This window comes from Dermacentor albipictus, chromosome 1 (genome assembly GCF_038994185.2).
Source record: "Dermacentor albipictus isolate Rhodes 1998 colony chromosome 1, USDA_Dalb.pri_finalv2, whole genome shotgun sequence".
In the NCBI taxonomy this organism is placed as follows: domain Eukaryota; kingdom Metazoa; phylum Arthropoda; class Arachnida; order Ixodida; family Ixodidae; genus Dermacentor; species Dermacentor albipictus.
This window is the reverse complement of record NC_091821.1, coordinates 293,002,713-293,027,911: the sequence shown is the minus strand read 5'-3', so window position 1 is coordinate 293,027,911 and position 25,199 is coordinate 293,002,713. Positions and strand designations below refer to the sequence as shown.

The 25,199-nt window shown below is 45.8% G+C and overlaps 1 protein-coding gene across 2 annotated transcripts in view; it reads right to left on the bottom strand.

Annotated features, from left to right (window-relative positions):
* The window catches only part of LOC139054450 (mblk-1-related factor 1-like), a 154,895-nt gene that overhangs the window by 57,167 nt on the left and 72,529 nt on the right, over positions 1-25,199 (bottom strand). For both annotated transcript variants that reach the window (XM_070531430.1, XM_070531431.1), the window contains one exon: positions 15,929-16,226. In XM_070531430.1, coding sequence (XP_070387531.1) covers positions 15,929-16,226 — 298 coding nt within the window. The remainder of the gene's footprint in view (positions 1-15,928; positions 16,227-25,199) is intronic.

Genomic DNA, 25,199 nt, shown 5'->3' with positions numbered 1-25,199 from the left:
AGCAGCACGTTTGGATTATTGCCTACTAAAAGCGTGCAGTATGCTACCAATGGCACTATACACCACGCACTGTAAAACAGATAGATGAAGATGCTTATCGCAATAGGTTTGGTCGCGATAGCTGCGAATGCGGCGTGCGACGACCGAGGCGAAGATTTGCTGGTAACGAATAAGAAACTGTGCGTGCCGTTGTTTTCACAAGACGGGCAGCTATACAGTCGCCGACCGATTTTCCGGACTCCAAAAATTCGGACATGCCTGATTATTCGGTCAGCTTCGCGGCACTGCCACTCTCCCCAGAGACCATAATGTATAACAACTGTCGAAAGTTCAGACACCTTGCAACCTCTCATCTGATTTTTCGGACACTCCTTTAGCCAACTTGATCGAGGGCATCATGCACCGACTCTGACCGGCGCTTAGTTCGTCTTGCTGAACGCCATTTTTGTTTTGAACGGAGCCTCCTTGCTGCCCCACGAAGTGGCGCTACTGGAAATCCCTGCTCATCATCATCGTTTCTGCCTGGTTCGATAGAGTGGCCGTACAGCAGTTACGGTTTCAGCTTAGTAAGCCATGTGAGACAATTCAGCAGCTGATTTGTTTCTTTCGCGCACGACGCTGCAAGCAGGCCACGTTTTTCATTTGTGCGACTGGTGTCGGCACGGTGGTGTTTGCTTTGTGTGCTATATCGAGGTTTCGGTGATCCAATGTGGCGTACGGAAACATTGCGTCTAATGTTTCTAATGGTTTCTAAGTGTCTAATGGTGCTGACAGTGCCCGCGTAGACTGCGCTGGGGAATGCCGGCAAGCAGGTGCCGGGAAGCCTAAGATTTGTCGCCTTTCGATGTGCTCCCTACTGACGCGAAAATGTTCTGCCAAGACCGGCGCAGTGGTTGCATTGTGATTCCGGACACAGTCTCATTTGACAGTTTCACAGGTGCTGACACTGCTGTACTGACATGCGCAGAACTCGACGACGGCGAGATCATTCGTCTGGTTTCTGCTGCACCGCCGGACGATGACTCCGAGTCATAAGATGACGCACCATGTGTTAGGCTGCCGTCGCATGCAGAGCGTGCACAAGCAGTGACTGTGCTTTCAGCCGTCTATAGTGACCGTACGACCCTCTCCGAGATTCAGGCTTATCTGATTGCACGTAAATGCAACAGCGTGCAACGGCGCACTCACGATTTCTTCAAGCCTACTACTGAGCCCAAATAAGTGCGTGGAAATAAAGGATTTCTTTTTTTTTTCTTTATCTGCTTTTTCGGACACCTGTTTATTTGGACATTTCCGCAGTCCCCGTGAGGTCCGAATAAACGGTCGGCGACTGTATATACTGTTCTCGATCCCGCGCGCCTTGCACTTTTTCTTGTTCACACAGGATCTAGCGGCCGGAAAACGTATATGATTGCAGTCTACAGCAGGGAATAGCAACGCGTTTCAGTTATCGCCTATTATCTGGCTATTATCGCCTAATGCGGCCTGCCGAATTGTTGTGGGAGCAGAAGCCTCCGTCAGGCCACATGGCCTTTAGCTTCTGCTTCCTTTCTGTTGTAAACAGAAGAAATAAAACTCATTCATTCATTCATAAAACCGTGCGCTAAGCTTCCAACGGCACCACGCATTGTGAAACAGATAGGCAAAAATGCTTATCACAATAGGATTGGCGATGATAGCTGTAAATGCTGCGTGCGATGACCCTGGAGAAAATTTGCTGGAGCCAAAATGAAAAATTGAGTGTGCGCAGGCATTTTCGTGTGAGACAGGCAGGTGAGTATTGCGGTGAAGCTGCCGTGGCGGGCAGCTATATACTGTTCTCAATCACGCGCGCCTCATGTATTTTCTTGTTTACATGGGATCTAGCAGCCAGAAAACGTCTCATACGATCGCAGTTTGGCAACATACTGAACATTGGTGGCGAAAAATAATGTTTTCAGGGAACGTGTGAGCCGGTAAAAGTTCAGCGTAAACTCTATTGGGTCATTTTTTTGTTTTAAATTGCGAACGTTGGCACCGGGAAAACGTACGTAACGGGAATGTATCAATGAGTTTCTACTGTAGTACTTGATATGAAAAGTACATACATTTTCCAGTTTCAAGTGCTACTTAACCAAAAGAGAAGCACTTTTAAGCTAGCACATACCTAATGAACTGCAGCAATGACTTTGGTGTGACAGCTAATGGACTTGCCTAGCCACTGTTGATGACGCACACCACATTGTTTGTACAGACATTCTACTGAATAACTAGACGGAAAAAAAAATTAATAGGCTTGTGCTAGAAAAAGAAATGAAGCAGTGAGGGAAAGTTGAGATCATAACATTACAAGTTAAATGAAAATATGAAATCAATAGGTAATCATCACAAATAATGACGTGGATTGAAGCATATCTTTCTAACAAAATGCAGTACGTTTTAATAAACAATGTTCATTCCAGCCATCTTAACGTTTTATTACATGTCCACAGGGACTGGTTTTGTTACGTTCATTGTTCCTCATTTAACATCACTGTTGCCTCTGTTAAGAACTCAGCCACAGTCCTCGGGGGGTCGTGGATCAGTCCGGCAAAAAGTTCTTGCTTTATGCCCCACATCCGGACTTTTTTTCCTCGGACATTTCCGGGTCGGCATGTCGGAAAAGATGGGTCATCCCTTATGTGAAGATAGCGATGGTCTCATTGGGCAGTTGCTATCGGGTTTCCAGCAGAGCTTGCGCTCGCTCTTTGCGCACGACCCTCGTGAAGGTCTGTAGCATAAGAGATGGGGTCGGGCATGTAAAAACAGAGTAGCTAGCCCATGTCGTTGTCCCACTCGTCCACCCTAAGAACGTTGTTGAAGGGAGGAACATGTTCTCATCAAGAGCGAGGAGTACTGGGTTTACTAACAATATCTATATGAAGACTGGAGAACGTTATGTCTCATCAGTCTAGCATGACAGAATTGAAGCACACTGAGGAGCCAAAAAAGTCTGCTTAAACCACCTCTGTCCTAAATTAAATTAAATTATGGGGTTTTATGTGCCAAAACCACTTTCTGATTATGAGGCACGCCATAGTGGAGGACTCCGGAAATTTCGACCACCTGGGGTCCTTTAACGTGCACCTAAATCTAAGTACACGGGTGTTTTCGCATTTCGCCCCCATCGAAATGCGGCCGGCATGGCCAGGATTCAATCCCACGACCTCGTGCTCAGCAGCCTAGCACCATTGCCGCTGAGCAACCACGGTGGGTCACCTCTGTCCTCCCTAGATCTCTAGGCCAGGGAAATCTGTCATCCCACCTTCGTCAAATCGGAGCGTCCAAAGTTGTCGAAGAACCCGCGTTGAGGGCGAGGTTTCACATAATCAATCCCGCACCTTTGTTCACTGAACACACAGAAAGGAGGGGAGCATCGCAGACAGAGATTGCCACGCTTGACTCAAGCTGGAGCGTCTTGGTTCCTGGGATGACCCAGCAGTTAGCTGGAGCGTCTCTCAAACGACCGTGGCGATTACCGGAGTCCGTTAGGAAATGCTGTAGAACACCCTTTTCCAGGAGTTTCTTGCTACCATCGTCTGTGACGGCGACAGCAAACCAACAAACACTCGATCCGCCAAACAAGTCTCGCCTTGCTGTAGCCGCAGGTCTGTCTCAGGGGGACTCATTGTTAGCTTCATGAAGCGATTCGTCGCAGTGGTGCAGGGGAAGCTAGAAGGTCTCTACTCCCACTGGCCAATCGTAACAGCTCCTCCATGGCCCGGAAAATCTCCAGTGGCCAGTACTGATAACCGCTGAGAAGGAAGAGAATGCCTGGTGGCCAGAAGGATGACTTGGCTTGCAGCAACCAGCTTCGAAATGCTAACATACACCCCCCAAAACATCTCACAATGACAGGCAGCAGTAAAGCGGACCCACACAACATGGCTCTGCACAGCGATTAAGTATCTTGGATCTCGCATTAGACTAGCCAGGCTTCAAAGAAAACACGAGTGCAGAAACAACGAATACTGCATTTCGATATGCAAATTTGTAAGGTTAGCAATCATGGATGGAGTCCTGCTAAATGAAGGGGGATCGTCTTAGCTTAACAAAATAATAATAACGTTGTTATGCGAACGACGAGTCAGTAAGACGAGCAACTATTTACAGGTTATATTTACAACAGCGGTTGCAGCGCTGACCGGTTAGATTCACAGCTTGAGCCCTGTTCATTCTTCCTCCTTTTTTCTCGAGTGAAGGCGCCCACGCGCCTCGTTCAAACAATCAAATACCACACGCGTGTAGCATATATCCACTGGTGGCAGAAGCGACATCCCGGAGCGTCTAAATGTCTATCAGTGGGAGGGTGATACTGCTCCAGTCGTGTAACGTGCAATCACTGGACTGGGAAGCAGATGGGGCGTCAAGGGCGATCTCGTAGGTGACGGGAGTCACGGCACGAAGCACTTGGTATGGGCCTGTGTAACGAGACAGTAGTTTTTCTGACAGGCCGACCTTATGCGACGGAGACCATAAAAGCACCAAAGAACCAGGCAGGAAGTGCACGTCTTGGTGTCAATGGTCGTACAAACACCTGCGACTCTCTTGGGATTTAAGAAGGCGGTCACGGGCAATTTCCCTTGCATGGGCACAGCGGGCGATGGTGTCAAGTGCATATTCATTCGTCGGTGCCGCGTGAACAGAGAGGGTTGTGTCGAGGGGTAGTGCTGGTTCTCAGCCCAACAGAAGGGAAAATGGGGAATAACCGGCTGTGTCGTGGCGCGAGGAATTATAAGCAAATGTGACAAACGGTAGAGCAAGGTCCATGGTAGAGTGTATAAGCGTGACTGGATGAGGACGTAGAAAGAAACAGATACACCAACACAGCGCTACTTTCAACTATAGATTTTATTTTCACACGCATCGATAAATATATACCGTGTGAGCGGAAACAAACGTAACAGCAAAAAAGAACATTGAGTGGTGCATTTCGCTGAACCGAACACGTGTGCAAGGCAAGGGAAAACATGTACTACAATGGTCACAAAGATAAACCGAGGAATCGTATCTCCTTTACCGATAGTGACACCAAAGGCTTGCTTATGCGCTTTTGCTCTAATTTTGCAATGTCGTAGGCCTCTACAATCTCCCTCATCATCCTGCTATGAGCCTTATACAGAATGGAAGTGCTTTCAAACATAGGCTTGCAGTAACAATCTCGGCAGTGGACATCCAAATTACCCTAGATTACCTTAGTGACGTTATATCGATGCTCTTTTAATCTCTCGTTGATGCATCTGCCGGTTTGACTAATATATGTTCTTCCGCATGAAAGTGGGATGGCATAGACAACGTTATGAGTACAGGTTACAAATTGTTTGCGATGTTGGGTAGAACATGTGTGCCTTTTTTTCTTTGAGGCGACGACATAGGTTAGTGCTCATTATGGATACTTGGGCTCCAGTATCAATTAATGCTGTCAACGGAACACCATCTACGTCTACTTCAATTAGGTTCGTGTTGGTGAGGAGCGTCAACAGAGGATTTGGACAGGACGAACGTGATGCAGCACTACCTCCAAGAGCTGCATGGCCTAGTTTTTCGTCCGTCGGTTTGGCGAGGAAAAGCGGCGAGGTTGGGGTGACGGGGAGCGAAGGCGTTGAAGCGACGGCAATCGCACGGAGGAGCGGCTGTCAGGGGTATCAGAAGTAGGGTACAGACGGCGAGGTGAATAATGGCGAGCGTGAGCGTATGGGCGAGGAGCAGAGAATCAGCTGCAGTACGGCGTTAAGTCAAACCCCGTTACAACGAACACCACATTAACGAACATTTTAGTTTAACGAACTTTTAAGAAATCCCATGCCGACTGCTTATAGTTTTCATGTAAAAATTTCACTACTATGAACTTCAGAATAATGAACATTTCAGAATAACGATCGTTATTTAATTTCCGTGTCATCTTAACAACACCTCAGTACTACGAACTCGTATCCCGGAATGCGAGGATTCTTAGATTTCAGTGTATCCGTCACGGCAGTCGGAGCTCTAAGTTAGCAGACGACGCAGCGCGAAGAGCGGCGGGCGCCTTGCAACTTGCTTCCCGCAAAAACCTGAGATGCGCGGGAAGAGAAAGATGCAGGCGGGGGACTTTTTTTTTTTCTTCCCTGTTGCGGAGGCAATGACGCACCAGGTTTTGTGAGTGGAAAGGCGGGGAGCATGGGCTCGTAAAACCTGAGACGGTGCGGCAGAAGGAAAAAAATAAGTAGTAATTAACGCTGAAGTGGGCCTTTTCTTTTTTTCCTGTTGTGGAGGCGACGACGCATCACGTTTTTCTTGCTTGTTTTCTCAGTTGTTCGCGTGCTGTCACCCGTATCAGGCCTGTCCGTCTTGTTTTTCTTCTGGTTATATTATTGTGTTAGAAGTGCGTGCCGGCGTTCGCGTTGCCATGAGCTCAACAACTCTAACCAAGGCGAAGAAGCGAAAGCAGTTTTCTTTGAGCGAGAAAGTAGACATTCTTCGCGAGATAGAAGACGGGAAGAAACAATCCGTTGTGGCTAAAGAAAGTGTAGTGGCGCGGTCGACGATCACCACGATTCTCAAAGATAAAGAAAAAAATCTTTAAGCACCAGCAAGAATCTCAGCTTACACCATCAAGGAAGCGACTGCGGCTTGGACTGATGCGTTGGACTGCTTGCGAAAACTCCGCATATTTATAGCCAAAAGTGGCACAGCGACCGAAGCGTGCATAAGAATGCGCACGGTCTGGAATCGTTCGTGTTGCAGAGTCTGTGCTGCACCCGTCAGAAGACGATCACGGACTATTTCAAATAAATGTGCCCTGTCTGACGATCATGTGTGCATTGTGTGAGAAACAAGTTCAAGGAGGTACCGTTTCAAAGGTAGGATGTTTGCGTTACTGAAATGCTATTGTTATGGCTAATTTTTGGCCTTTCACTATAACGACCTTTCAGAATAACTAACATTTTCCCGCGGTCCCCTGAAGTTCATTATACCGAGATTTCACTGTATCCAGGTGGCGCAGCAGTGGCGGGATACCTGACCAACACGGTGGCAACGGAAGCAGATCGGTTTGTTCCCTGGGGTTCACCATTCAGCAGGATTGCGTGGTCTGGGAGCGAAATACTAGTGATTACAGATTGTGGATGGGAATGGGTGCCGAATCAGGTCGGGAGACAGAGCAGGCAGTAGGGATGCCAAAGTTTGCAATTTCTTGCCGCACAACTGCTTGAATAACGGAAATAGTGGGGGCTGCTTGGTCAAAGGTACCGTCAGGGGGTCGTGGATGAAGGGGGGCTGGACTCGCCGCTTCAATCTCATGGCGAACGATACGTGTGACGTTCTCTTGAAATGGTCGTGTGGCGGTAAGAGCAGAGCAAGAGAATGTGGCAGGGGTGTTTGGGAGCCGGGAAAACTGTGGGACGAGGCGGTGGCTTTTGGCTACCTTGAAGCGGCGGCCTTCTTTCACGATGGCATTGACGGCAAAAACGTTGTTATAGACGAGCAAATTGAAGGCGTCGTCCGTGATGCCTTTTAGGATATGGCCCACCTTGTCAACCTCGGTCATGTGCTCGTCGACTTTCAGGCAAAGCGCGAGCACTTCCTGTATGTAGGAGACTTACGATTCGGTCGACAACTGGACATGGGTGGCAAGCTCTTTCGTGCAGCCTGTTGGCGACCTGACAGGTTTTCAAATAGGTCGCGAAGCTGCTCTTTGAAAATGTCCCAGCTGGAGAGCTTGATCTCATGGGTGCGAAACCACACACGCGGTGTCCCGTCCAGATAAAAGATCATATTGGCAAGCATGATGGTAGGGTCCCAGTGGTGGCTTTGGCTAATAAGCTCATACATGCTGAGCCAGTCGTCGATGTCAACGTCATTCTGGGCAGAGAATGTCCCAGGATCATGGAGACTAGGAACCGTAATGTACGTTGTGGTTGGGGCCACAGTGTAGGTGGCGATGGGATGGTTCCATCGGAAGCTATGGCTGTGAAGACGATGGTGCGGCTGCTTCGGAGCTCTATGGCGAGGACGGGGAACGTTCCACCCCCACCACAATGTTACACGAAGCTCGCTCGCTTCGGCGGCGTGTCTGACGCATGATGCATGCATCTGGAGAGTCATTGGCCTGACACTAGGTAATGCAAGAAAAGTAAGCTGCAAAGTATAACTTAATTTGTTCGCAGATATTTTTAGTTTTGCCAGGAAAGAATAAAAGAATAAAACAATGTCTGTTCACTTCATTTCACATTCTTTTTTTTTCCAATGCTCACGGTAGCAAACGGTTGACGTTAATTAATACTAGCGTGATGTATTTCCTGTTGCCAGTTTTCGCTGAGTGTCCCTTCTTTTTGAATTTCTTTCTCTATGCGTCGCCTTTTATACACGAGTCATGAAACGTTCCAGAATACCGCATTTACACAAATCTAACGCACACTTTTTTCTCAATAAAAACAGGTCCAAAAATTGTGTGCGCGTTAGAATCGAGTACTACCCTAAACCTGTGTTGCTATATCACCATCGGCACTTCAAAAGGGCTGCCTTGCATGCACTTCAAACCTAGCTGCCCTAGCTTCCTCCATGTGCTGTAGTATGTGTGTTTAGGTTTGTCCACCATCCGTCTTCCCGTTTTCTGTGTTTGCTCTATCAGCATGGAAGTGCAGACTGTGAAGATATGCCGAGTGTTCATGGTGCAGCAATTAAAAGGAAAGTGATCACATGAGGGGAGATGGGCAAAAATCAGGCCGCATCACGGGCGTTCGGAGTACCCAAAACTTGCGTGCGGGACTGGCGGAAACAGGAGAGGTGTACTACTCCAGCGGCTGCTGCGTAGGCACGGCCGTCCGTCCTCTATCTTGAAAGCGATCTGCAATGGAGACAGTCTACGTACCTAGGCGCACCGTGCTGTGTTCTCGTCGCTTAGTTTACGTTGAAGTGAGAGGCCACATGAAGGTCAATTCATTCACTCCTGCTACTACACTTTCTCACTCCAGCATTCTGATAAAGTTTCCATGGTCATTGAGTGAAACATATTCATGCTTGCTTATGCACATGTGACCCCATGCTTGTTAATTTAGTTAGTAAGCGAATGTTAAAAAGTTTATACGGCCGATAAAAGTACTATCCTTACTTTTCATATTGCTGTCTACTATTTGCTATCGCAATTAATGCTTTGCCTTTTGGGCGAAACTGCGACCTTATTTATCGCACCTTTAGTGCATTGGGAGTAAATCTTTGTTATCCCAAATGAGAAAGTTGTATTTTTGTATGAAATAATGAGGTGCGCGGTACTGTAAAGGACTTTTCTTTTTTTAGGTCACGGCAAATGGGTACGCGTTACAATCGAGGGCGTTCCCCCCCCCCCCTTTTCGTAGTCACAGAAAATGGGTGTGCGTTAGATTAATCAAGTAAATATGGTAATTGCTAGTGCCCGCGTGTCTACCAGAAAGTACTACACAATTCACGTCTCGCATACAACCCGATTACACAAGGTTCGGTGACAACAGATAGAACCATCAATATCATTACAGAAACTTTCGATACATGCAGGCACGTCCTGCGCTGAACGGTAACGTTTACCCTTGTTAGCCAGTGAAAAAGCGGTCACCCGAGAAAGATAAACAAGTACATGTGTCAATATTTATTCATGTAGAGATAGATCCAGGGAGTGAGGTTATTCGCTGATAACTGTTATCTACATCACTGTGTGCAGCGTGAAGGACTAGGAAAGGTCCAATTTCTCATTACAAAAAACTGCTAACTGGTGCTTGGCTTAGGACATAGCAATAAATGTCAAAAAGACAAAGTGCCTCAAGGTAACCAGAAAATAAGCGCCTCTCTTGCTTTATTACCAATTAACACAAGCGCCACAACCAAAATATTCGAGTGTCACATTACACCGAATCTAAAATGTGCCGACCACATTGAAACTACATGCATCAAGGCAATTCAAACAATTAGGAGTTCCGCACCGGAATTTAAGAATGGCACCCCCACAGGTAAAATAGCTTACAAATCTTTAGCAAGGCCTGTTCTTGAATATACAGTGTAATTTGGGATCCCAGCCAAGCCCATCTTATTGAAATGCTAGAAAAAGTACAAAATAAAGCACTCAGGTTTATATACAGTAAGTACTAATGTCATGTCAGTGTAACCGCTTTAAGTGGTTTTGTCCCTTCAGCAGGCTATCACTGCAATGAAGCTTATTTTTTACTTTACCAAGGAAGCATAAAAATTGACAAGTCTACCTGAAGCCACCGTATTGGCATTCTGGCAGAAACAACCAGGACAAGTGTATTCCACCGTTTATTGCAATAGAATGATGAAACAGTCTGCCAAATTTCATTTCATTTCATTTCATTTATTCAACCTTAAGGGCCCGAAGGCATTACATAAGGGGGGGCGCGCATCAAAGTCGAACAGCTTCATAAGAAAGTTACTTAATAAAGTGCACATTAGTTGTAATAGGTACATAAAAAGGAAATTTCAAAAAAGAAGAAGACGGAACATATACACAATAACAACAAGGCGATAAATAAATAGATGTGGTATTCATGTGGTTATGTTGGCATTATCAAAATCGTTTAGTTTTTTGCGAAATGTTTTGCGGTCACTGCACGAAACAATGTCATCCGGGAGTGAGTTCCAAAGTGTTATGGCATGGGGGAAGAATGAGCTGCTCATCGCCGTCATCCGGCACTTTATCGCCGCCAAGGGGCGAGTATGAAATAAACGGGATGATGTTCTGAACGGGCGTTTTAAGAGGGCGTGTCCTGAATGGGTGAAGTAAAAGAAAGTGTGAAGAAGGCAAAGACAAGAAGTTACGCGCCGTGAAGCAAGCAATGGGAGAGACAAAGTTTGTTTTAAGGTGGTTACGCTGATATGTCTAGAATATTGTGACGTAATGAAGCGAGCAGTGCGGTTTTGTATGGCTTCTAAGTCATCGGCGAGATAAGCTTGTGAGGGATGCCAGATAGATGATGCGTACTCAAGTTTGGGTCGCACATACGTTAAATATGCTAGTTTTTTTATTTCAGACGATGCAGATTTTAAGTTACGTTGTAAATACCCTAGTGTGCGTGAAGCTTCGCAGCGAATTGTTTGGATATGTTTCACCCATGAAAGTGATGGCGTCATATGAACTCCTAGATATTTGTAAGTACACGTGTGATCAATAGGAACAGAGTTAATGCGATAAGTGTGGTGTACGGTGGTGTGTTTGCGCGTGAAAGATATTACCTTGCATTTAGTGAGGTTAAGAGGCATGTGCCATTTTTCGCACCAAGAAGCGATAGTATCAAAATCGTGTTGTAGGGCGATTGTGTTGTTAGATGTATGAAGGGGGTTATAAAGAACGCAATCGTCTGCGAAAAGCCGCAGCTTCGTTGATATGTTAGTGGGAAGGTCATTTATGTAAATCAAAAACAATGGAGGAGATAAACCTGCGCCTTGGGGAACCCCGGAAGTTACACTGGTAAGGGTTGACTGAAAATTGTTAGCATACGTAAACTGAACGCGTCCTGTTAAAAAATTTTCAATCCATTTGATAATCTCGGGGCGGATACCGAGAGAGGATAATTTTGCAAGGAGATGGTTGTGAGACACGCGGTCAAAGGCCTTAGAAAAATCTAGAAAAATTGCATCTATTTGAAGGTGATCGTCCATGTGTAGCAGTAGGTCGTGGGTAAATTTGGCAAGTTGAGTTTCGCAAGACAAACATTTACGAAAACCGTGTTGTAAAGGGTAAAAAAAATTGATTGATTCTAGGTAATCCATTAGGTTAGATGCTATAATGTGCTCAAGGAGCTTAGATGGGACACTGGTTAGAGAGATCGGACGGTAATTAGTAGGGTTATCGCGCCTTCCTGCTTTAAAAATGGGAATTGCCTTCGCTTTTTTCCAATCGTCGGGAACGTTTCCTGTGTTTAAAGATTGATTAAATATAAGGTACAAAAATTTTGTAGAAAGAGTTATAGTACTTTTAAGTAATTTGCTGTTTATGCCGTCGCAGCCAGCTGAGGATGATATTTTAAGAGAGCGAATTAGATTAGATATGCCGTCCGGGTTTAGTTGCACTTCAGGCATTGTTTTTGCCGAGAAGCTAGGTAAAGGTTCCATAGTGCAAGGATTAGGGACGTGAAATACCGACGTGAAGAACTCATTTAGGGCTGCTGCGGAATTAGTAGGGCTTATTAATTCATCATCTGAGTCAACGAGATTTATTTCGTTAGTTTGTTGTTTCGTGGAGATGACACGGCCGAATTTGTTTGGGTTTGAGCGAAGCATTGTAATCAGGTCAACAGAGAAGAATTTGTCCTTGGCCTCATTTATTGCTTTAATATATTCAGTCTCACAGAGGCGGTGTCGCTCCCATGCTTCTGGACTATTTTTACTTTTGGCGGTTCTGTAGAGGCGTTTTTTCTGGTTAAGTAGTGATTTCAAGTGTTTGTTAAACCATGGGTTATTTGAGTCGGACTTCATAATTATTGTAGGGACATATTTGTTTTTTAACTTAGCAACGTGTTTTTATAGAGCTCCCAATTAGCATTCACAGAACGGGTTGCGTAGGACTTTTCGAAATGTTCATAAAAGTGAGTGAGTTCATGATTGATTAGCGGAAAGTTTCCTCTATTATAGTCGGTGATTAATTTCTTCGTAGGTGATTTTCTTTTTAGTGGTATAGAAAGGGATACATGAAGAAGGTTGTGGTCGCTAATTCCGGGCAGTATTGTCACACTTGATATGTCATCAGGGCAGCTGGTGAGTAAAAGATCAATTGTGTTATCGCCTCTAGTGGAGCTGGTTATTGTTTGATGGAGGTTGAAGTCTAGCGCCAAGTCTAGGAATTGTTGTTTGGATTCATTCAATGGCGATTGATTAGTTACTGAAAGGAGGGCCCAATTGATGTAAGGGTAGTTAATATCACCGAAAAGAAAAATGGGCGCATCGGGGAATTTGTCTTTTATGTTTGTAAGGGAACTGCGAAGGTGATCACAAAAAAGCGGATGACTGTCTGGTGGTCTATAGCAAATGCCGTATGTTGATTTAACCGAGGAATTATGTACACATACCCATGTTAGTTCTAAATTGAAATCATGGCAGATGAGTGAGGACGATAGGTTGTTGTTCACTGCTATAAGGACGCCGCCTCCTCTCCTTTCCTTGCGGTCATGCCGGTATAGCGTGAAATTCTGATTTAAGGGGAAAACTTCTCAGTCTTTGATGTTGTCAGTCAGCCATGTCTCCGTGAGAAGAATTAGGTCTGCGTCGATGTCTGTGATAAAACCGTGTAGCTGTTCACGTTTTGGAATTACACTTCTGATGTTCGTGAACCCAATGTTTACATTTACTGACAAAGATGAACGGTTGCTTAAACGACCTGTGTTGTTTAGTTTGTGTCATTCGGTGTACGTATCAGCCTTGTCACGCGACGGATGTGCGGAAGGTACTAATGCAGGGGGTTTTGCGCATTCTAGGACAGCATCGGTTGCAGTGTCATAAAAATATGACTTATTGCCTACGTAAAGTTTGTCAACAGAAAGCTTAAACGCACATTTTTGAGGGCGTATGAACTGGATTAATTTGGAGCGCGCGTGGCGAGTAGAGGGAGCGAAATCTTCTCTGATAGCGTAGTCAGTTCCTTTCAGTTGGCGGCCGCAAGCAAGAATGTTTTCTTTAGTCTTGTAGTGATTTAGCTTTACAATAATTGGTCTCTTTTTTTCGTTACCATATTTGCCTAGGCGGTGCGCACGTTCAATGGCGTTTCCGTCCAATTGCAGTTTCAAAGTGTCAGCGCAAAGTTTTAGGATCTTTTTTTCAGACTCTTGCCAAGTTTCTTTTTCTGTGTCATCGAAACCAAGAAATAGAAGATTGTTCCTGCGCATTCGATTGTTAGTGTCATTGCTAGCCGCTTTCAGAACCGCGATGTCATGCTTAATTTGAATTGCCTCGTGGGCAGCTGGATCGGGATTGGTTTTCGGGTTTGCGATTTCCAGTGCGGCTAACCGGTTGCTAATTTCTGTGAGCATTTTGTCCTGTGCTAACTGAGCGGTTTTCAGGTCATTAAGTTCGGTCCGCATAGTATCTTGGCATTCTTTGAGTTTAGTTATGACAGCCTGAATTTCTTTGATAGGACCGGGGTTCAGCTCTACGTCACCGGAAAGAATCTATAGCAGGTGGTATAGCAAATTGAAGGCAACAGCATCCGTACACATGCAAATAGCACGGCCCCAATCGGGGTCGTAGGGGCACGACACCGTAACAAGATAACGGTTGTCACTCCGGTACTCGGCTGAGTAGCGGAGGTAACTAACCTGCAGAAATAGACCTGGGGTGAGAATGGTGTTGCACGCGGTGTCGTGCCCCAAGTGGTCGATTCGTTGCTGCGCCTTAAGTAGCCTGTGCTCGGAATGCGTGACCGGTGACGTAATCGATGATAGGGGTTGCCAGGCCAGGAGAAGAATCCGGGCTGGGTCTGGGATTTCCGGGGGTGTCGGCGGGTCCGTAGGCCATTCAACGATGCAGTCGCCTGCCTCGTGAAGGCACAGGATGCTGGGCTGTGGCAGAAGCTCAAGGGAAGAGCACGAACCAGGCGATAGGCAGCACATGAGCATCTGCAGAAATAGACGTGGGGTGAGCATGGTGTTGCATGCGGGGGCGTGCCCCAAGTGGTCGATTCGTTGCTGCGCCTTAAGTAGCCTGTGCTCGGAATGCGTGACCGGTGACGTAATCGATGATAGGGGTTGCCAGGCCAGGAGAAGAATCCGGGCTGGGTCTGGGATTTCCGGGGGTGTCGGAGGGTCCGTAGGCCATTCAACGATGCAGTCGCCTGCCTCGTGAAGGCACAGGTTGCTGGGCTGTGGCAGAAGCTCAACGGAAGAGCACGAACCAGGCGATAGGCAGCACATGAGCATCTGCAGAAATAGACGTGGGGTGAGCATGGTGTTGCATGCGGTGCCGTGCCCCCATTACTATTGTGAATTCCTCTTATGCTGATGCATTTGTCTGCAAAGTTGAAATATTTCTTGAATCGTAGCGTGATCAATAAAATTGGGTTCATAGTGTACTTGATTTCCATAATTATTATTGCATGACCTGTCAGCATTTTTGGATTTACTTTTCCTCTGTTTCTTTATAAATTGTACTCTTTTTTTGCAATGTACTGATACTTTACTTGCACCAACTTTCTGTATCTGTACCCACCTCTTGTATGAGCCTCAGAAGGCTTACAGTACGAATAAATTAAACACAGTTAAATCTCAACATAACAAACTTCAATGTAAAGAAATATACACACGAACTTGGAAGGCATTAGCAGTTGCGGCCAGCTAATCCCCACCAGACCCCAACTCTGCTTCAAGCACGTGACCGTCAGTCCAGCCTGTGCACGTGATCTCATGCCTGATTGCTGATGTGGTCAACTGGTATTATTACTTTAAAAGAGAACTTTCTGTAACGGCTTGCCAGCCACCACACCCGCTGGCTAGGCCTAACTAGCGCCACTTTGTCGGAGTCAGTAGCATAAGTTAGGTTTGGTGCCAAGGGCAGTATATGGTGATGATAATGGCAATGTTGCCAGGACAAGTCCTGTCTAGTAGTGGCTTGGAGAAATTGACCAGCATGCAGGCATGCATACCTTTTTTCAAAATTTTTGTGCCCCAATGTGGGGGTGCAAGCTTTACACGACGGCGGGCCTTACACACGTAAATGCGGTAGGTGCTCTTGCCATCACCATGGCCCCAGAACTGTCCTTTGCAGTCTGCAGCAAACTGGACAGTGAACATAATTAATATGGCTCCCGTTAAAGTGCTGTTCCTCCCTGGCTTATGAATTTGCAAAGCAGACATTATGTTTGGATGAATGCATTAGGTAGAGTTCTCAAACATTGTTTAGCAAAAAAAAGGAGAAATACGTAATGCCTCTCACTGCTGATCCGGTAGTGTAAACTGACCTGGGCAAAGAGGGGCCCCAGGGCTGGGCTGTGCTCCAGAGGCTGCTTGGCTGGGGTACACAGCAGCTGGCGCAGTGAGTCAGGGGGGGGGCTGCTGCTGCTGCTGGCGGCTGCAGCTGTGCCATTGCGTCGCTCCAGGGCCAGCTTGTAGACCTTGTTGCGTAGGGTGGAGCGGGGAATACCGTAGATGACAGCAGCGCGGCGTGTGCCCAGTTTGCCGCTCTGGATGTCACGCAGGGCTGCCTGAAGCTCGGCCTCTGTGTACGACCGCTTGCCCCCCTCTGGCCGGGCAGGGCGCCTGCACATTATATTTTGGCCTCAAGTTTCTCATACTTGGCCTCAAGCATATAAGGCATTTGAATACATGCACAACCTGACAAGCTATCTCTTCGGGGCAAAAGGGGGTGCACACACATAAAAACATACACAGAACTGCTTTCAAGAAGGGCACAACAGACTCGCATCTTCTCGACGATTGAGAGCATGCCACATCTTCCATTTTGTCAATGACGTAGACATGCGAGAGATACGCCCTCGTGTGCATGCGCGAGTCGCGAGAACAAAACCTGGAGACTGCACCTAGGAACTGCAGAGGAGGACGTGTTTTGCTCGTTTGTCCCTAGCCGAGCTGCACTACGTGACCATGGATAGATATTCCGGAATAAGTTCTCTCTCTCTCAGCTCATGGTTTCGTGGTGTAGCAGTCAAAGCACTGCGCTCATGATTAGGAGGTCCATCATTCCAACTGCATGCTCGACAGGTTTCCTTTAAAGCGAAGCTTTCTTTCCTCTTCAACTTTCTCAGTGCTGCTGCTATCTTGCACACTGCGTCGAGGTGGGGGGGGGGGGGGGGTTCAGAGCATGTATATACATGACAGGAGTGAGTCAGAGAGGAAAGACAATGCAAGAAACTCGTTTGGACCCCACCGCGTTGAGTGTGCACAATGCCGAGTGCAGTTCCCTAGGCGTCGTCAGATTAGCCTATTGACAGCTGTAATTATCAGTTACCACCCTCAAAAGCATTGCAGAAATGGCCACCGCTCCCTTTCTACTAACGCACAGGTCCAGAGAGGATGTAGATAGAACTGTAGAAAGGAGGGATGAGAAGAGACAGTTGCCATACAAGGGGAGTGACATGAGAATACTACATGACAGTGGTTGTGGGAAAACCAGATATGCTTAAAGTTCCAGGTACGGTATACACATTCTTGATATTTCTGAAAAATGAACACAATGCAAATATGTCAAGCGGATAAATTACGCAGGGCGTGCAAAAGCAGAGCCGCATTAACCCTTTGAGGGTCGATGATGTAAATATACAGCGCCAAAAACAAGTCCCAAAATGGTAGATGCCGTATATTTATGGCGCCATCTGTTTGTTTAAAAAGCGCGCCAATATTGAAACTTTTTCTTTTCTGTCATGTGCTGCCACTATGTGGGAATACATGGAATTTTTTTCGCGCGCCTCCTTCTCTTTGTTTTCGTTGCATGGTTTGTTTTAGAACTACTTTGCTCCCGTGCCTCTATATACTACCGCCGGCGCATTGGTGCGCGGGCAGGCAGCAGTTCGGGTTTTGTTCCACGGGTGGTGTAGGTCTCATGCGCTTGCAAAACTGGTGGCTAACTCATTACTAATTGCTCAAAGGGCGACTGCCTCTTTCTCGCTCGTTTAGTGCTCACAGGGGTGTGCATAGGAAGGATGCCGCTGTGCATGCGTTTCCGTTGCTTTTTTTTGACACTCGCAAAAACTAATTGCCTCTGGTTGGCGATAAGATTAAGATTAGCGGAAGTTTGTCACATGTTGTGCTTTTTTGGTGGGCACAGAACCACACATATTTCTTGAGTGCGCGCACCTATACAGTTCGATTACGCTATGGATGTACATATTAGTGTAAGAGCAGGAAGATGAGTCTTGCAAAATATTCTCGTGTGTGCATTTTTAAAGCCTTGAACTATGAGTATAAAAATGCATCAAATTTATAATCCTCATAGGTTTATTTCCTTTTTTATTGTTATTATTCATGAATGAAGAGTACATATATACCAACGCAAAATATTTTTTTCTCACCTTACGGTCACTGTAGAAAAATTGCGGTAAATTTTTTTCAAAATAAGTCCCTAAGAAAAATTGTAACCTGCAATAAAAGAAATCGACCCTGGGCGGTCACATATGGCGAAAAAAATCGACCTTCAAAGGGTTGAGTAAAGCACACCGCAGGGTCCAGGTGACAATACGAAAGCGGTCGACCGTCAAATCAACACTTCTGTGCCCGCAGCGGTAGCTTTGCGGCTATGGCATTGCTAGAGGTCGCGAAATGCTAGAGGCCGCGGATCCCGACCGAGTAGTCACATTTCGCCGGGGGCGGAATAGAAAGCGCACATGCTCCAAGATTTTCATCATCATCATCATACTATTTTATGTCCACTGCAGGACGAAGACCTCTCCCTGCGATCTTCAATTACCCCTGTCCTGTGCCAACCGATTCCAATTAGAGCTTGTGAATTTCCTCATTTCATCCCCCACCTAGTCTTCTGCCATCCTCAACTGTAACCCTATGGTCCACAGGTTATCTAACCAGCGCATTACATGTCCTGCCCAGCTCCATGTTTTTCTGTTAATGTCAATTAGAATATCGGCTATACCCATTTGCTCTCTGATCCAAACCGCTTTCTTTGTCTCTTAACGTTATGCCTAGCATTCTTTGTTCCATCGCTGTTTGCGCGGTCCTTTACTTGTTCTCGAGTTTCTTTGTCAACCTCCAAGTTTTGGCCCCATATGTTAGGACTGGTAGAATGCACTGATTGCACACCTTCCTTTTCAATGATAATGGCCGTGTACTCTGTTGCACGTTTCTTAGAACATGGTTCGGGTTCTGCCTTTGTCAGGATAGGGCATATCTTGACCAATTTACACGGTGCGCTGAAGAGAACATTAACATTGTGCCTTTGCACAACCTTCTTGAGGTTGTGGGACACCTAGTGCCAATATGGAATCACTTGTAATCCCTTCCTATCAACTGGCTTTTCATTGTTGATGCCCTCCCTTACCTGTCTGATCTTTTGAAGAAGCTTATCATGGAATGCACTAGAAATGTCGTATATGAGATACCCCTAAGCTGCAACCAGGTTTATATCGGTCAAACCGGACGGTGTTACAACGGCGCATGAGCACAATTGGGCTGTAAAGAACAATGCAGGGGGGCCATCTGGCTGAACATTGTAAACGTCAAAAATGCCATCCGTATCTTCGTGACACCAGGTTTCTGGCACATTCTAGAGATAGACTAGAAAGAGATATTTGAACTTTCTACATTGCAAAGGCCGAGGACACGTGCATTAGCTGCCCATCAGTGGCACTTACCGAAAAAGAGATTGCTTTTCTGATGCAATAGAGAGGTCGTGAAGTCCCGGTGGTACCATTCTTGTTTCTATCTATAGTCGGATACAACTTTAGAAAAAAGGGGGCGTTTACTCCTCCGAGGCGGGTGCGCCAGTGGGCGCGCACTCTGGACCGACGTCATGCGCCGGACGGCCGGTGACTTCGCTGCTTCGGTCATCTGGGCGGGGCCTCCCCTTTTTTCTAAAGTTGTATCCGACTATATATAAATCCTGTTTCTTCAAATAAACATTTGGTTGGAAGTTAGCGCCTGTCCATCATACATGTTCTTCTTTTAGTCTGCGTCTTTGTAGAGCTCTTTTTTTTTTTTCAAGTATGTTAAACCAACTCGCCAACATCAAGCTTCTGCTAATAGCTTGACTACTACTTCCAAGCATGCAGTGAATAGCATTGGAGAGATTGTGTCTCCTTGTATGGCCCCTTTTTTTATAGGTATCTTCCTACTTGTGTAAAATTATGGTAGCTGCAGAATCTCTGTATATTTTCCAAGATTTTTAAAGGGACACTAAAGGCAAATACCAAGTCAAGCTAAAGTGATAGATTAGTGCTTGAGAATCTCTAAGGCATCACTATTATAGCGAACAGAGCTAAATGCAGGACATGATTAGAGCCTCCCCCGGGACATTCAAGCACTTCCACGATGACAAAAGCACTCCTCAGTTAAATTCTGTCACTAGTACTCAACTAGTCGCTGCAAAAAACATCCTCGTATTGTATTATAACATGAAATAAAATGCTACTTGTCCAGTTCCATTTCATGCTCAGAAAAGAGAACTCATTGAAATTCCCGTTGACAACAATGCAGGCGGTCGAAAGATTTTGTTTTCACTTGACTCTGTGTTGCCCACGCTTTCGCGTTTCAATACTTTTATGATCACGTAGTGCTGCACTGGTTTTGCTGGCTCGCAAAACTCGCCCAAACTGCAAGTAACAGAGAATGCAAGTTACATGTGATGTTGCGGAATGCCCGTACGGTCTACGCCACTTGACCAAAAAGCAGCTGCAGCGGCGAATCCGCCGCTCTGCCTTGGCTTGGTGCCGCCGTCTGTCAGGCGCCGTTTTACTCACCGACAGCAGCAAAGGGCAGTAATGGCGTATGCAACGTCACCACTCTCCCGGTTGGGTGGCGGGAAATTTGAATTTCGAAAAAGGTATTCGGACCCTTCAGATACAATTTTCTCGTAAACTAAGTATCTTCTTGGCACTAAACAAGCATTACAAGGTTTCTGGAATGGTATTTAAACAGTCCACGTCGACTTAGTATCTGCCTTTAGTGTTCCTTTAAGTAAGCGGCCTGTACTCCTTGGTTACGTAACGCCTCTATGACTGCTGGTACCTCTACTGAATCAAATGCCTTTTTGTAATCCATGAAAGCCATATAGAGAGGCTGACTGTACTCTGCGGATTTCTTGATTACCTGATTAATGACATGGATCTAATTCATTCTAGAGTATCCCTTCCTGAAGCCAGCCTGTTCCCTTGGTTGACTAAAGCCCAGCGTTGCCCTTATTATATTGCAAATTATCCTGGTGAATATTTTATATAATATTGGGAGTTGGCAAATGGGCCTATAATTTTTCAATTCTTGAATGTCTCTCTTTTTGTGGATTAGTATAATGAAGCATAACTGCGAGTCGGCTTAGTTGGAACAGATTCATTCATTAACAGATGCATTCTTCCAGTTTTCTGGGACCCTTGAAGTCAATAAACATTCGCATAGAGAGCTGCCAGTTTTTCAAGCATTATGTCTCATCTATTTTTGATTAAATCGACTGTTATTCTATCCTCTGCTGCCACTTTTCCCCGTTTCATGTATTCCAAGGCCCTTCTAACCACATCGCTAGCTATAGCAGGAGTCTCTGCAACTTGTTCATTACTGCTTCGAATTGAGGTATTGTGGCTCCTCTGGGTATTGTACAGGTCAGTATTGAATTCTTCCACTGCATTTACTATACCTTCAAGATCGCCGATGATATTGCCCTGCTTATCTTTCAGTGCATACACCTTGGTTTGTCCTATGCCAAGTTTCCTTCTCCCTGATTTCAGGCTGCGTCCCTTTTTTCAGCCTCTTCAGTCTTTCCGACGTTATAATTTTAAATAGCACTTATTTTCGCCTTGTTGATCAGTTTTGACAGTTCCGTGAATTCTATCTTATCTTTTGAGTTGGACACTCATTCTTTGTTGTTTCTTTAGTGGTCCTTTCTGGTTGCCTTGGTGCCTTGCCTCCCACTTCAATTGCTGCCTCTGAAGCCCAGCCTAGTTACGGTTTCGTTCATCACCTTTATGTGTGCGTTACAATTAAGGGCGCGTTAGAACCGAGTAAATATGGTACGATTGTTTGAAAAAATACTATCGGCCTAGATTTGAATAAATATGGTATGTATCATGCTGGTTTACCAACCACAGTAATCGCTGAGTTGAGCAGCACCGTCGGCTGCGTACATGTGGCTAGCGTAGACATATCAGTCATTTCAAGCCTAATAGACCTGAAATGCGTGAAAATGTTGCCGGCATATCACAAATACTTGATACCACCTAGAGCTTAAATGTTTCGGGGTTGCCTTAAGTTGGCCATATACGAGCATGAGCTTTAATGTTTTACTTGAAACGCCAAGCAATCACATATTGAGCAGATTTTCCATTTCCTGGCAATACACAGACACCGGTTCTCTTCGTTGAATTAAAAGCAATACACCTACAATACTTCGCAACACATACTGTGTACACACCACGGCTGATGATGCTCATCACGTTTGCGGCCCCAAGAGATATTCCCTCATATTGTAGTTACCGATGCACCGAAAGGCTACACACTGGTTCCCCGAAGACCTTTTATGAATGGACATTGCCTAAATTTATACGAGCTAAAACATCTCCAAATCATTCCGCAGCATGTGACAGCAATATGTTCAAGCAGCACCGCACCAGATCGCACAAGCCAGGGAAAAGGAAAGGCGCGCCGCGCACCCCTTTCTTCTTGCCCCATGAAAAGGTCTCTAGATTTGGAAACTAAGTGCTTCTAAACGATGAGGCAATCATCGCAAACGTGCTTGTATCGGATAACAATGGTGATGACGGCAGTGATGGTGCGGTAGGGCAAGCTGCCTCAACATTGTCCTGCAACAAGGCCCAGCAAATGATTCAGTCCATCCAGTGCTTCGTCTTTGTGAGGAACCTTCCGCTGCACTATGTAGAGCACCTGGACGCCTTGGAGAAGGATGTCGGCAAGCTTCGCGTAAAGCATGCAAGGCTGATGGACACAGGGTTTTCTTGTGCAAGCCAGTGAGAAGTACGTGGGTGGTGAGATGCTTGCGGAAATCTTGCCCCAGAGTTTCTTCTGGATTTCTCAATCTCACAGGCTGCCGTGGCAACCTTCTCGCAGTTCTTAAAAGGCCCCTTTTGGGGCCACTAAAGCGATGCCTCGGCGAAGCTCACATATTGCTTGCACCCGTCACCCCTCTTTGCAGTTGTTATAGCAGTGCCATTCTTTCACGCCAACAGCCGTGTCTTCTTACACGGGATTGGAGCACCCAGGAAGCAGGACGAGTGAAAACAATCAGCAGCCGGATGGAGGAATGTGGTAAGGAGGGGCACTGGCCTCCCCACCATTACAGTTTTCTCACAACAGCTCTGCCATCCCCCTATTTTGATTTTTTCATGCAATCTGGTTATAACAATAGAATTTTCGTGGCACATGAATATTGTTGTAAGTGGGTTCGACTGTATATACTCTTCTTCTCTGCCTTTGAAATAAAGTTCTTATCAGCGCCTGGAACGTGTTCTGTGTCTCTTCTTTGTAATTGTGCCTTTGTGCTACATTATGTCAGTAAGCAAACACCAAATAGCCAAACAGCAAGTCCTTTTACAGAAGACATCGTAGAGGTTGAAAAGGGCGCAAGAACACACTACTCGAAAACTGTCTACACCGACAATTTTGACTGTGAATTGTCGCAGTGTTGTGAATAAAATGCATGATCCTGAAGCTGTTATCATGGCTTATCAGTCGGGCATTGTAGCAGTCACTGAAACATGGCTGCACCCTGGCATTTGAGAATACGAAGTTGTGCTGGCCTGGGGTATGCGATTGTACACAAGAACAGGAAACCAAGAGGTTAGGGTGTAGCTTCAATTTTTAAGCACGGCACGGCACGGCACGGCACGGCGGCGGCGGCGGCGGCGGCGGCGGCGGCGGCGGCGGCGGCAGCAGCAGCAGCAGCAGCATTCGCCGCCACCATAGAGTTTCGAAACTCTATGCGCTTCCCTTCTCTTGGTACCCATTCTGTAACCCTGATGGTCCAATGATTATCTAACTTGCGCATTACATGACCTGCCCAGTGCCATTTTTTTTCTGTTAATGTCAATTAGAATATCAGCTATACCCATTTTCTCTCTGATACAAACCGCTCTCTGTCTTTTAACTTTATGCCTAGCATTCTTCGTTCCATTGCTCTTTGCGTGGTCTTTAACTTGTTCTCAAGCTTCTTTGTCAGTCTCCAAGTGTCTGCCCCATATGTCAGCACCGGTAAAATGCACTGATTGTACACTTTCCTTTTCAGTGATCATTTTTGAAAAAGTCCATTCAACGTTGAAGCATTGAAAGGCTTGTCTGACCGCAAGATAGTTTTGTATTACTTGCAATATCTGAATGCAGTTCATACAAAAGGCACAACAAAATGTGCTTGTATTTAAACAGAGCAGACAACGCTGCCATTATGACATATATCTTGCTCATAATTTTCCCAACATCTCTGGTTTAGAAATATTGTTAGGCACTGCATAAAAAACTGGAAATGTACAACCTACGGATCTCTCGTGAAATAATTCTAATGAAATGCAAAATAAAGCAGCTCAGAAGAGCTAGAAAGGCTTGCTCAAGATTGGGTCACAAATTTCATTGCTGATTTTTGGCCTGAAGAGCAGACCAAAAGACAGTTCCTGAGTAACTCTCTGTGCAGCTTTAGTGAAATGGCTCCTCGTAAGTGTAGAACAGAGTAACCAAGCATCCACACCCACCACGGGAAGAAAACAGGGGGCTGGTCTTTTTCACAGCTTTCACTGCTGATAATGGCCTTCAGCAATGTTCCTCATCCATATCAGGTAGGTGAGGCACATCTTTGCAGACCCCTATCACATCACAGGCTGGCATACTATCCCTTTTAGTGAACGTCTACAAAAAAAAAAAAGTACCACTCCGGATAATATCCCAAGCGCATTGTTAAAGGAGTATGCTGAACCCGTACGTAAATTTATTCACCTCATATATAAAATCGCTTCACACGGGTCGCCTTCCTGCTGAGTGGATGTTGCAAAGTTGCAAAATTATTACTGTACACAAATCAGGTGATACTTCTTCCCCTACTAACCTCATATTTAAGATCACTTCACACGGGTCGCCTTCCAGCTGAATGGAAAGTTGCAAAGTTATTATTGTATACAAATCAGGTGATACTTCTTCCCCTACTAACCATAGGCCAATCTCACTTATATGCACCACTTGTAGAAAATTCCAGCACAATATCCTAAACTACATAACAGAATAAGTTGAATCCAACAATATACTACACCCAAATCAGCATACTTTTCCTAGTGGCCTATCGACTGTTACCCAATAGTGGAAACACTACACGACTTTTCTGATGACATTACCATCATCATCATCATCAGCCTGGTTACGCCCACTGCAGGGCAAAGGCCTCACCCATACTTCTCCAACTACCCCGGTCATGTACTAATTGTGGGCATGTTGTCCCTGCAAACTTCTTAATCTCATCCACCCACCTAACTTTCTTTGCACCCCGCTACGCTTCCCTTCCCTTGGAATCCAGACCGTAACCCTTAATGACCATCGGTTATCTTCCCTCCTCATTACATGTCC